The 13,656-nt window shown below is 33.5% G+C and overlaps 1 protein-coding gene across 1 annotated transcript; it reads left to right on the forward strand.

Moving 5' to 3' along the window:
• Nucleotides 1-2,567: 2,567 nt before the first annotated feature.
• Nucleotides 2,568-13,628, forward strand: LOC105117446 (protein SUPPRESSOR OF npr1-1, CONSTITUTIVE 1-like; the record flags this gene model as incomplete). The annotated part of the gene is made up of 5 exons (XM_011015107.1): nt 2,568-2,660; nt 9,860-10,410; nt 11,175-12,267; nt 12,361-12,663; nt 12,818-13,628. Coding segments are annotated over exons 2-5 (2,686 nt in total), but the record flags the coding sequence as incomplete, so codon positions are not given.
• Nucleotides 13,629-13,656: the final 28 nt, after the last annotated feature.

Genomic DNA, 13,656 nt, shown 5'->3' on the forward strand with positions numbered 1-13,656 from the left:
TCAAGCAACCAAGAAAATTATCTAGAGCTCTTGCATTTCCTTTCCAGAAATAATGAAGCTATTAAAAGAGTTACTTTTAGTGAAGCTCCTAAACATAACAAATTGACTTCTCCATATATTCAAAAAGACATTAGTCAAGCTGCTATAGAGGAGATTATAAATGTGATTATTAAATATCTAGGTGACTCATTATTTTCAATTTTAATTGATGAGTCACATGACATATCAATCAAGGAACAAATAGCAGTTGTTATACGATATGTAGACAGCAATGGATATATAATTGAATGTTTCCTTGGTATTCAACATGTATCAGATACAACTGCTAGTTCACTCAAGGCAGCTATTGAAGCTTTATTTTCTAAACGTGGGCTAAGTATATCAAGATTACGTGGTCAGGGATATGATAGAACTAGTAACACGCGAGGTGAATTCAATGACTTGAAAGCACTTATTCTAAATAATAATCTAAATGCATATTATGTACATTGTTTTGCTCACAAACTTTAATTGACTCTACTGTTACAAAAAAGCATAATGAAGTTGGAGATGTCTTCAATTTTATTTCTAGCATTATAAACATAGTTGGAGCATCATGCAAAAGGATGGAGGTGATTACAGATGTCTTCAATAGTTGGAGCATCATGTCTTCAATATGCTAGAATTATTGAAGGACTTGAAAATGGAGAAATTTCTAGTGGATGAGGCTTGAATCAAGAAACTTATCTTAGAAGGTATAGTGATACTCGTTGGGGCTCCCACTATATTACAATTATTCATCTAATTGTAATGTTTTCATCAATTTTTGATGTGCTTAAGATTATAAGGGAGGATGAGGTGAACTCAAATAGAGAACAGAAGCAGTCGTTTTAACAGATATTATGGAATCATTTAATTTTGTATTCATGCTTCATTGTTTGAGAAGGATACTAGTAGTTACTAATGAGTTCTCACAAGCATTACAAAGAAAAGATCAAAACATAGAAAATGCTATGAGTTTATTGAGAACATCAAAGGAACGATTCAAAATAATGAGAGAGAATGATTGGGAATCTTTACTAGAAGAAGTGTCATCTTTTTTATATTCTAAACATAGATGATGAGTACAAGCTTTGTGGGCGTTCAAGGTGAAAATCTCAAGGGATTACAAACCTACACCATTTCCGTTATAAATTGTTTAACAATATTATTGGCATGCAACTTACCAAGTTGGATGATTATTTTACTGAGACAAATACATAGTTACTTCTTTATATGGTATATTTAAACCTAAGTAACTTTTTTTCTGCTTTCAACAAAGAAAAGCTTCTTCACCTTGCTCTTTTTTATCCTAATGAATTCTCTATAGTGGACCTTATAGTACGTAGTGACCAACTTGATACGTATATTGTTGATCTACATGGTGATGATGAGTTCTCTGGTGTAAAGGTACTGCTAGTCTTGTAGTGAAAATAGTAAAAATAAAGAAGAATTTGATATTTCCATTAGTATATATGCTTATCAAATTGTCATTACTTCTACTAGTTGCAACTGCTATAGTGGAGAGAGTTTTTTCTATTATATATATTGTCAAGAGTAGATTGCGGAATAGGATGGGAGATAAGTGGATGAATGATAGTTTGGTTGTATACATTGAGAAAGATATATTCAATAAGATTGATGATGAAGCTATTATGAAGCGGTTTCAAAATATGAAAACTCAAAGAGAACAATTATAATGTAAGTTTTTTTAGTTTAAAAATATTTTTAAATTAATTTTAATTGATATGAATTAGTATATTTATTTAAATTGATTTTTAATACATATCTATATAATATAATATTTATTAATAATTTATGCTCTCATTGAAAAAACTCTAGCTTCGCTACCATTTACAATTGAGTATGGCTACGATGTATGGCTAAGATCCCTTGGGTTAGTTTTTTTTTTAATGAGGGATTGAACATTCAACTGTGATAATTATTAAATTTGTAAAAGACAATCATTGCGTTGAATCCAAAAGGCAAATTAAAAATGTATTTTACTTAAAAATATTTTAAAACACGGAGAACTATATTTTTAAGTAATTGCATATAACCTAACAAGAACATATGGTTTTCTTGTGGTTCAAGTCAAAGAGTGTGCCTATCGCAACCCTAGATTAACGAGAACTAGTTGTTTATTAATCAAGATTAACAAAGCCCCCGAAGAAACTTTCCTTGCCCGGCCAGCCAAACTTCTTCTTCTTTTTTTTAAAAAAAGTATTATATTAAACCCCATTTATTAGAAAATATATATTAACAAAAATACATAAGCATCCAGGTATTTAAGAGAGGTTAATCGCTGTCCATTAACTCAGGAAAGGGAATATTGTAGTTATTGCTTATTTAAATTTAACAGATTCAGAGGCCATGACAGGGTACCGTTGCCATTGACTAGTCCATTGGCCAATGTACTTGGTATTGACCCCAAAGTCTTCTCACATTCACCTGTTTCTTGATCAATAATTGATATTACATTTAGATTACGATGAGATCAGATTTTCTGCAAGAATTTACTTGAAGCAGAAGGAGAAGGCAATAGACGAGAAAAATCATCTCTTATCATCAACACTATGCAACTTCTTCTTCGTCTTGTTTGCTGATGCAAAACACAAGTCAACTGTTCTTATGATCTGTTGGTAAGTCTTTCTGCTCCATGCTGTCTTCTATATTTAAGATTAATATACGAGTTTGATAAGTTTGATTCATGAACGTATTAATTCTTCCATCTGTAATTCTTTTTGCTCCGCTAGTGACTGTTCTTGCAATGGAAGTAATAGCAAGCTAGCATGGGTAGCAAGTGACGAGTGATCAAATTAAGATAGATCATATCCATCGTTAAGAGTTTGAGGAATTTTCTGATAATACAAGAAAGTCAATTACAGTTTTCTCCTTTTCTTTTTAATTATATTAAATATAACAACAAGCCTTAGATTAAATTTGATCCTATTTCGAAATAGTCCTTGAGATTTAATATATAAAAAAACAAAGAAAGAGAGAGTTATTTGGTGTGTAGTTTTTAGGTATAAAGAAAATTTTAAAAAAAATACTTTTAGATGTGAGTTTTAAAAATATAGATTTAATTAAAACTATTAAAATAGCTCTCTATATTGTCCTCGTTTTTAGAGATTTATTCAATTAAATAAATCATGCTTTCATGGTTAGGTAAGTAATCCTTATTATCCAATTCTATAGGAGTAGTCGTTAATCCTTAAAAGAAATGCTATTATATAGAGCCTATAAATAGGCCTTTTTCTTTATCAATAAAATATTGCTTTTTCACCATTCAAATTCTCCTTTGTTTTTCAACGTAATGATAGTGGTATCAGAGCAAAGTTAATGAGATAAAACAAAAAAGAGAAAGTTTCTAAACAGTAAGTCTTTGAAATAGTCAAAAATAGTTGTAGCTTTTTCTCCTCTTCATCTTTTGCAGCAGTAGCTTTTTCTCCTTTTTCATCTTTTACAGGTAACAATGGCATCAGATTCAAATTTTGTGCAAGCAGTGATCCCACGTTTTGATGGTCACTATGACTATTGGAGTATGCTAATGGAAAACTTCCTTTGATCAAAAGAATATTGTCCAAAATAATCAAAAATAGCTGTAGCTTTTTCTCCTTTTTCATCTTTTACAGGTTACAACGGCATCAGATTCAAATTTTATGCAAGCAGTGATCCCACGTTTTGATGGTCACTATGACTATTAGAGTATGCTAATGAAAAACTTCCTTTGGTCGAAACAATATTGGCCGAATATTGAATCTGGAATTGAAGAACCAGCAACAACTGCAGTCTTAACAGATGCCCAGAAAACAGAGTTGGAAGGGAGAAAGTTTAAAGATTTAAAGGCAAAAAATTACCTTCTTCATGCAATAGATCGTCCCATCTTGGAAACAATTCTTACCAAAGAAACTTCCAAGGATATATGGGACTCCATGAAGAAAAAATATCAAGGCTCTGCTAGAGTAAAGCGTCCACAGCTTTAAGCCTTGAGACGAGATTTTGGGACCTACAAAAGAAAGTTGGAGAATTTGTCACCAACTACTGTGCCAAGACAATGGAGATAAGCAACAAAATGCAACTTCATGGTGAGAAGATGGATGATGGTGTTATTATTGAAAAAATATTGCGTTCTTTGGTACCAAAATTTAATTATGTTGTCTGTTCAATTAAAGAATCAAAAGACATAGATATACTATCTATTGATGAATTGCAGAGCTCCTTGCTAGTCCATAAACAAAAGATTAACTGAAATTCAAATACAAATGAGTAAGCTATAAAGGCTTTTACCTTTACTTAGTTCTCAAATTCTAGAGGAAGAGGTAAAGGTAAAAGTAGAGGTAGAGAAAGAGGAGGTAGAGGCAATAGAGATGACAACAAATAATTTTTTAAGACTGATAATGATCAATATCAAAACAAAGGAAAATGATGGGTTTAACACTTTGGCAAATCTAAGGTAAAGTGCTTTAGATGTCATAAATTTAGACATTATCATTCTGAATATTATGCTAGGCTGCCTAATGATAAAGAAAAGGAAGAGCAATTGCATTTTATTGAAAAAAAGAAAATGAATACTTTGTTAATGGTTGTTGAAGCTACTCAGAAGTTAGAGTTTAATGTTTAGTATATAGATACAAGCTACAATAATCACTTGTGTGGATGTAAGTCTTCTTTTTTCTTATTTAGATGAAGATTTTCATTCTATAATAAGTTTTGGTGATTGTTCCACGGTTAAGGAAAAGGTGATACTGAGATAAGAACCAAGAATGGTTTTATAGAAATAATTTCTGATGTTCTTTATGTTCCTAACTTGAAAAGTAATTTATTGAGTGCTGGTCAGTTACAAGAAAATGATTATGTGATAACTATTCAAAATGGTGTTTCTGAGAATATGATCTTTAAAAAGGAGCAATTTCTATTGTTCAGATGAGTTCAAATAGGTTGTTTCCATTGAAGATAATAACATCTCAACCTTGTTTAATGGCTGAAATAAAAGACCCTTCGTGGCTTTAGCATTTTCGTTATGGCCACTTGAATTTTAGTGGATTAAAGACTATTCAACAAAAAGATATGTTGAGAGGCTTCCTTAAAATTCACATCCCTTCCCAAATTTACAAAGAATGCATTATTAGCAAACAACATCATTCTTAATGGAGAGCAAAACATATGCTAGAGTTGGTACATTCTGACATTTGTGGACTGATAAATCCATCTTTTAATAGAGGTAAAAAATATTTAATTAACTTCATTGATGATTTTACCTGGAAAACTTGGGTTTATTTTTTACAGCAAAAATTAGAAGCTTTTTATGTATTTAAAAGCTTTATGACTCATGTGGAGAATGAAATAGGAATGACTATTAAAACCCTTCAAATAGATCATGGTAGAGAATATTGTTCAACCGCATTTGAAGTTTTTTTGTGCAGATCGTGGCATTCGAAGGGAACTAACAGCTACTTATACAGCAAAAAATAGAACCATCCTTAATATGATGAGAAGCTTGTTCGCAAGAAGGAACATTCCAAAGAATTTTTGGCTAGAGGTAATAAATTAGAGCATCCACATGTTAAATAGAAGTCCTACCTTTTTTGTTCAAAATAGGACACCTGAGGAAGCTTGGAGTGGGTGGAAACCAGCTGTAGATCACTTTAGAATTTTTGGTTGCATAGCTCATGCACATGTCCCAAATGAGAAAATAAAGAAGCTTGATGATAAGGGTGAAAAATGTGTCTTTCTTGGCATAAGTAAATGTTCCAAGGCTTATAAATTGTTCAATCCACTCACAAAAAGGATTGTGACCAGTCGAGATATTGTCTTTAAGGAGGAAAACACTTGGGATTGGAATAGGCAGCAACCTACGCAAGTTGTTTTTGACAGTGATTATGAAAGTGAGCCAACTCCAGTACCTATTATGCCTAACAATTCATCAGAAGTAACCCCAACAGTTGTAGAAATTTTGCCAATAACACCAACTCGATCTCTTCCCACCCCAACAGTTGCTGACATTCTACCAATAGCAATAGAAGCTATTATTGCAACAACTCCATCTCATCCTCATATTCGAAAAAGGCCTGCATGGATGGAAGACTATATAGTAACTGGAATTGAAGATCCAATCACTCATTTTGCTTTATTTTCAAATTGTGATCCTACAACTTTTAAAAGTGTTGTTAAAGAAGAAAAATAAAGAAAGGTGATGGATGATGAAATTGATGCCACTGAAAAAAATAACACTTAGGAGCTAACTAATTTTCCAAAAGGGCACAAAACCATTGGTGTCAAATGAGCTTTTAAAACCAAACTAACATAAAAAGGTGAAGTTGATAAGTATAAGGCAAGTTTAGTAGTCCAGGGATATAAGCAACAATATGGAATTGATTATACAAAAGTTTTTGCTCCTGTTGCAAGACATGATACAATCAGATTGGTGATTGCATTAGCAGCATAAAACTTGTGGCCTATTTTCTAGTTGGATGTCAAATTGACATTCTTGCATGGAAAGAAAGCTCTTTATGGGTTAATACAAGCTCAACAAGCTTGGTATAGTGGCATTGAGACTTATTTTTTTAAAGAAGGCTTTCACAAATGTCCATATGAGCACACACTATTTGTTAAAATTGGAGATAAGAGGAAACTTCTCATTGTTTGCTTATATATAGATGATCTTATATTTACTGGAAATGATGTTGTCATGTTTAAGGTATTCAAAAAAATCTATGATGATTGAATTCGAAATGTTTGATCTTGATATGATGCATTACTTTCTTGGCATAGAAGGAATGCAATCTGCTAATGGGATTTTTATTTCTCAAAAGAAGTATGTGCAAGATATTTTGGACAGGTTTCAGATGAAGGATTGCAATCATGTTAGCACTCCAACTAAATTTGGCTTAAAGATCATGAAGGGAAGAAGGTGGATAACACACTTTACAAGCAAATTATTGGCAGTTTGATGTATTTAACTGCAATAAGACCAAAATAAATATGGAGAATAATTAGTAGGTATATGGAGAATCCAACATAAATGCATTTGTTAGCAACTAAGAGGATCCTTCGTTACTTGCAAGGAACTAAAGATTTTGGGTTCTTTTATAAGAAGGGTGAAAAGTTAGAGTTGTTTGGGTTTACTGACAACAATTATTTAGGAGATCAAGATGATAGAAAAAAGCACTTTAGGTTATGTTATTATGTTAGGCACAAGTGCTGTTTCATGGAATTCTAAAAAGCAATAAATTATTACTTTATCAACTACAGAAGCAGAATTTATAGCTACCACAGCATGTGCTTGTCAAGCTATTTGGCTAAGAAGAATCTTTGAAGAACTATAGTTACAGCTAATACTATGTTTGTGATTTTATAGCTAAGTAAGTGGTTCTTGTTGTCCTATTCTATGGTTGTCCTATTCTACGGGAGTAGTCGCTAATACTAAGAAAGAATGATGTTATGTAAAGTCTATAAATAGGCCCTTTTCTATCAATAAAATATTGCTTTTCAACCATTCAAATTGCTGTTTCTCTTTTGTTTTTTAACGTAGTAACAAAAACTACTATAAAATAGATTTTTATAGGTAAACATACAAGTATCTATGAATAAAAAATTAATTAATTTATAAAACCAAGATTTGAAATATAATGATATTTAGAAACAATTTTTATTAACTATATAAATAAATTTTTCTTTATAATTAGATAAAAAAATAAATAATTATCTGTCATTAATCTGCCTATCACAAGCGGCGGATTAATGACAGATAATTATTTATTAATCAAGATTAGGAAATCCCTCAAAGAATCTTCCCTTTCTTTCTTTTTTTAAGTACAAAAGGTATTATATTAAAACCCTTTTAATTAATTAAGGATTGTGGAGAACTATATTTTTAATTAAGCAGTTGCATAACCTAACAAGAAAGTATGGTTTTCTTGTGGTGCAAGCCAAAGAGTGTGCCTATCACAACGACAAATTAACGAGAGATAGTTATTTAATAATCAAGATTAACAAAGCCCCCGAAGATTCTTCCCTTCCCAGCCAGCCAAACTTGTTTTTCTTCTCTTTTTTTTTTTATAAAAAAAAGAAGCATTATATTATATTAAACTCCTTTTAATGTGTTGACTTTTAGCTGATGCAAAGCAGACTTGACTTTATTATTCTTATGTTTCGAGGTCAAATTAATATAGTATATCCTGCTTATACTTTCCAGCAAATCAAAGTTATGTTTCAATCATTTAGGTGATTTTAAAATAGTAAAAACTTGAGATTAAAAAGTTTGTTTCTTTGTAATTTTAAATTTGAGTTCTTAATTATTTATATAATGATGGCTATTAAAATCTTACATAGTCATTAATTCTAGAGCTCATGAAACTAATTGTGGTACACGCAAGCTGATCCAAACATCTAAATTAATTTTTTTTAAAAAAAAATACATCCCAACCTTCCACCAAAACAGAGAGAGCTTGTGGCTTGGAAGATCACCCATCCCCCTCCATCTGCCCCTCCGCCACATTAATCGCATTGAGATCTCGGAGCCGGCCCACCTCGTTGTGGATCCCAGATGATAAGTTTATTTTTAAAAAATTAATACGACTTTACCATCAACATCAAATATAAGTGCAAGTGGGCACCTAGTTTCTTCTTCTTGTTTTTTTTTCCCCTTCTGGTATTCACTGACAAATCATGATCACGAAGATTTAAGGTTTGATAAATTGGCTGATTGTAGTTATAAAATTAAAAGCGAAATTCGTCTGATATTAATTGTCAAAAAAAAGAAAGATCTGTGGTTAATGCTTATGACTGGGTAGGTTTATATTCGACAATTCTTCTGTTGGAAAATTATCGCATGGTGACAAGATTACACGCTCGAGGGAACCCATTTTGGGAAATGCAGATTTAATTATCACCATTAAAGAAGGTAGTGATTGCACTGAACCTCAATTGCCTTGTGTAAGCTCTGGATCTATTGACCGGAGAGGATTTTGTACTCAGGAAGTATTTGTTCAATGAATTTTTCCAATCACCGAAGGAGTGAAATTGTTTTAAATATACTAAATTGATGAGGAAAATGCTCTGAAATTCGTTTAGAAATAGATTTAGAATCTAATTCGAAAATGCCACTATTCTACAGAATATGATGAGTACCATTCGAAAATTCTTCTGACAAATATCTTGAAATAAATAACTTTTTTTCTTTAAAAACAAATAATAAAATATTCCATAGGTTTCAGATTAGCGCCGTAAGATATGATCCTTCCAATTATATCAAGGCTGAAGAAATTGGAGCTCTTCACCTACCTCAATTGATATATATATATATACTGGTATTTAAGAGAGGTAAATCGCTGCCCGTTGACTCAGGAAAGGGAATATTGTAATTATTGCTTATTTAAATTTAACAGATTCATAGGCCATGTCAGGGTACCGTTGCCATTGACAAGTCCATTGGCCAATACATTCGGTATTCACCACAAAGTCTTCTCTCATTCACCTGTTTCTTATCAATAATTGGTATTACATTTAGAGTACGATGAGATCGGTTTGTCTGTAAGGATTTACTTGAAGGCAATAGACAAGAAAAATTGTCTTTTATCATCAACATTACGCAGCTTCTTCTTCGTCTTGTTTGCTGATGCAAAACACAAGTCAACTGTTCTTATGATCAATTGGTAAGTCGTTTTGGATCACGCTTCTTCTTTGTTTAAGATTATATGTACGAGTTTGATAAGTTTGTTTCATGAACATATTAATTCTTTTTGCTCAACTAGTGTTGGTTCTTGTACTTTTAGACTTCAATTTCTCTTAATGAATGTTCAGCTGTACATTGAAGTGGGTGCTCTTTGTATGTCTTTACGAGAAAAAGGAGAGCACTTGTTGATTTCGATTCCTTGTGATTGAGGAAGACACGATCTTGTAACTGTCTGATATGGCATCTTCATCTGCTGTTGCTCATAAATGGAAGTATGATGTGTTCCTTAGTTTTAGAGGCAAGGATACGCGCAATAATTTTACCAGCCATCTCTATGATGCTTTGTGTCGTAAGAAAATCAAGACCTTCATTGATGATGGGCTTGAAAGAGGAGAAGAAATTACGGGTGCACTTTTGAGAACAATTGAAGAATCGAGAATTTCAGTGATAATATTCTCAAGAAACTATGCATCTTCTCCATGGTGTGTGGATGAACTAGTGAAGATACTTGAATGCAAGAAGGCATATGGGCAGATTGTTTTACCAGTTTTCTATCATGTGGACCCGTCTGATGTTGATGAACAAACAGGGAGTCTTGGGGATGCGTTTGCTGAGCTTGAAAGAAATTTTAAGCAGAAGATGGACAAGGTTCCAAGGTGGAGAGCTGACTTAACAAGTGCTGCCAATATATCCGGATGGGATTCACAAATTATTAGGTGAACCATTCTCTTTTCTTTTGCCTCTACTTTTCAACTGTTTCTTGGGGACATTTAAATTTATGTAATGGCATCCTAACCCTTTTGCAACTTGTTGCTGATGAGTGACAGAGTAATGATCAATTTCCAATTCTGAGTACATAAATATAGTCAGAATTTATTTTCAGTTTGTTGAAGACTGACGTGCTATCATGTGAAGATCACGGTGTCTTCGATTTTACAATTTCACTTCCAATTCAATCCTGCAATCACTCTTCAAATGAGGGTCCTAATTAAGTGGCCAGGCCAATTGAGCTCTTGAACAGGAGCTTTCTCTAAAATGTATTTCAGACAATTTATTCAATTGGTTAGAAGTCGTGTGTTTAGTATGTGATCTTTTTAACTATTTTTTTTTTCAAGTTCAAGGAGTTTTTATCACTCAGGGTTACCTCTACTTTCCCATCGGAAATTACAATGGTAAATCTTGAAGTTGACAATCATATTTTTGGATTCAGAAGCATATGTTTTGAGATTTATAATTTGTTATGTGACTTCTAAATGTTACCAAATGAGCATAAAGTATTGTTGTGTATTGTCCCACACCATGTGATAGTGGGACCACCACATTTAATGAGAAGAGAGGCAGCTGACCACTTTAAAATTAAGTGGTTCGGGTACTGTAGCACAAGATTTGAAAAGAGAAGAGAGGAGAAGAAAATCAAGAGAGAAAAAGAGAAGAAAAGGCAGTACTATTTGATATATCTGTTCGTCCTCCATGTTGGCAGGCCTGAGTCGAGACTCGTGGATCAAATTGTGCAACATATTTTGAAGAAATTGAATTATGCATCCTCAAGTGATTTGAAGGGCCTGGTCGGAATGGATTCACGCATGAAGCAAATCGAAGCCTTATTATGTACACAGTTACCAGAGGTGTGTGTTGTAGGAATATGGGGCATGGGTGGTATTGGTAAGACAACCATTGCTGGAGAGATTTTCAACAAGATCGCAAGGGAATATGAAGGTCACTATTTTCTTGCAAATGTGAGGGAGGAATCAGAAAAGAATGGAGGATTATTTCGTATGCGAGATGAACTTTTCTCTAAAATAACAGAGGAAGAAAATCTACATATTCGCACTCCACGTATTGGACTCCCTTTCATTAAAGACAGGATCTGCCGTAAAAAGATTCTGATTGTTTTCGATGATGTGAATGATGTAGATCAAATTGAAATGTTACTTGGAGGATGTGAGTCGTTTGGTCCAGGAAGTAGAATTATCCTAACATCTAGAGATAAACAGGTCCTTAAGAAATATTCAGACAAAATATTTGAGGTTGGGGGACTGAATTACCAGGAAGCTCTTCATCTCTTTAGTTTGCATGCATTTAAGGATAATCATCCCCCATACAATTATATGGAGCTGTCTGTGAGGGCACTAAATTACGCTAAAGGTAATCCATTAGCTCTTAAAGTCTTAGGTTCCTTTCTACTTGGCAGAACGAGAGAAGTATGGGGAAGTGCATTGAACAAGGTTGAAAAACTTCCTCAGAAAGAAGTTGATATTGTGTTGAGAATAAGTTTTGATGCACTTGATAGAGAAGAGAAGAGTATATTTCTCGATATTGCATGTTTTTTTAAAGGGCAGAACATTGATTTTACAAAGAGAATACTAGATGGCTGTGGCTTTTCAGCTGATATAGGAATTAGTGTTCTTGTCGATAAGTGTCTCGTTACTATTTCTGGAAACAAGATAGGGATGCATGATTTGTTGCAGCATATGGCCCATGAAATTGTCAGCATGGAATCAGTCAATGACCCAGGAAAACGCAGTAGATTGTGGCATTTTGATGATGTGTATGATGTGCTGACCAGAAATCTGGTGAGAGTTTCATGCATAAGTTTCTCCCCTCCTTTTATGCATTTCTTTAATTTATCTCACTGTTCATGATTTCCCTTTGCTGTGATGTTTCAGGGAACTAAAAACGTTGAAGGGATATCCGTAGACTTGGATAGTTCTAAAAGGATAATGAAGGTGAGTTCCAGAGCGTTTGCGAGGATGTATAATCTTAGATTGCTCAAAGTTTATAATTCAGGATTCGGAAATAATAGTGAAGTGCTCCTTCCTCATGGCCTGGATTCTATTTCCAATGAGTTGAGGTATCTCCGCTGGGATGGATACCCTTTGAGATCTTTGCCGTTCAATTTTATTCCGCAGAACCTTGTTGAAATTAATATATCTTCAAGCAAGGTTGAACAACTTTGGCAAGGAAACCAGGTATTTCGCCACCTACAAATAAGCATACATTTATTTCTTTCACGTAAAAGTAATTATTAGAGATATAGATACTAATATGTTTGTCGACAACTACAAATAAGCATACATTATTAGAGATATAGATACTAATATGTTTGACGATTATTTCTGTCAGAATCTTGTGAATCTAAAAGAGGTCAACCTCAGCAATTGTAAGCATCTAACAGAAATCCCAGACCTCTCACAGGCTGCAAATCTCGAGAGTTTGAATCTTCAATCCTGTACAAGTTTGACAGAAGTTCCTCAATCTATCCAATATCTAGACAAACTCTCCGATTTCAATCTGAGATCCTGTACAAGCCTTATAAGCCTGCCAAGTAGTATTAATTTGAAATCACTCAAGACTCTTAACCTCTCAGGCTGCTTAAATCTTAAGAATTATCCAGAGATCGCGGAGAATGTGCAGTACTTAAATTTAAATGAGACTTCAGTTCCAGAACTTCCCCGATCAATTGAGCATCTTAGTAGACTTGTTGCATTGAATTTGAGGGATTGTAAGCAACTTGGGAATCTTCCGGAGGATGTATGTTCGTTGAAGTCACTTGAAATTGCTGATCTGTCAGGCTGCTCAAATATCACCATGTTTCCAGCTTTTCCAGGGAAAGTCAGATATATTTACTTGAGTGGAACTGCAATAGAAGAAGTTCCGTCTTCAATCGATCGCCTTTCAAGACTCTTTTCTTTGGATCTAATGGGTTGCAAAAGGCTCAAGAATCTTCCATGTACTTTTTCTAGGTTGGCATCTCTTGAAAAACTCAGTCTCTCTGGGTGCTCAATCATCACGGAGTTTCCAGAGCTTCCAGTGACTATTAAGGAGTTGTATCTGGATGGGACAGCAATACGAGAGATTCCTTCATCAGTTGAGCATTTGTCCAACCTTGTTGAATTGAGTCTGCAAAACTGTACAAGATTTGAGATTCTACCTGGTAGTATTTTTAACTTGGTTTCACTGAA

The sequence above is a fragment of the Populus euphratica genome, unplaced genomic scaffold (assembly GCF_000495115.2).
Source record: "Populus euphratica unplaced genomic scaffold, PopEup_1.0 scaffold1357.1, whole genome shotgun sequence".
In the NCBI taxonomy this organism is placed as follows: Eukaryota; Viridiplantae; Streptophyta; class Magnoliopsida; order Malpighiales; family Salicaceae; genus Populus; species Populus euphratica.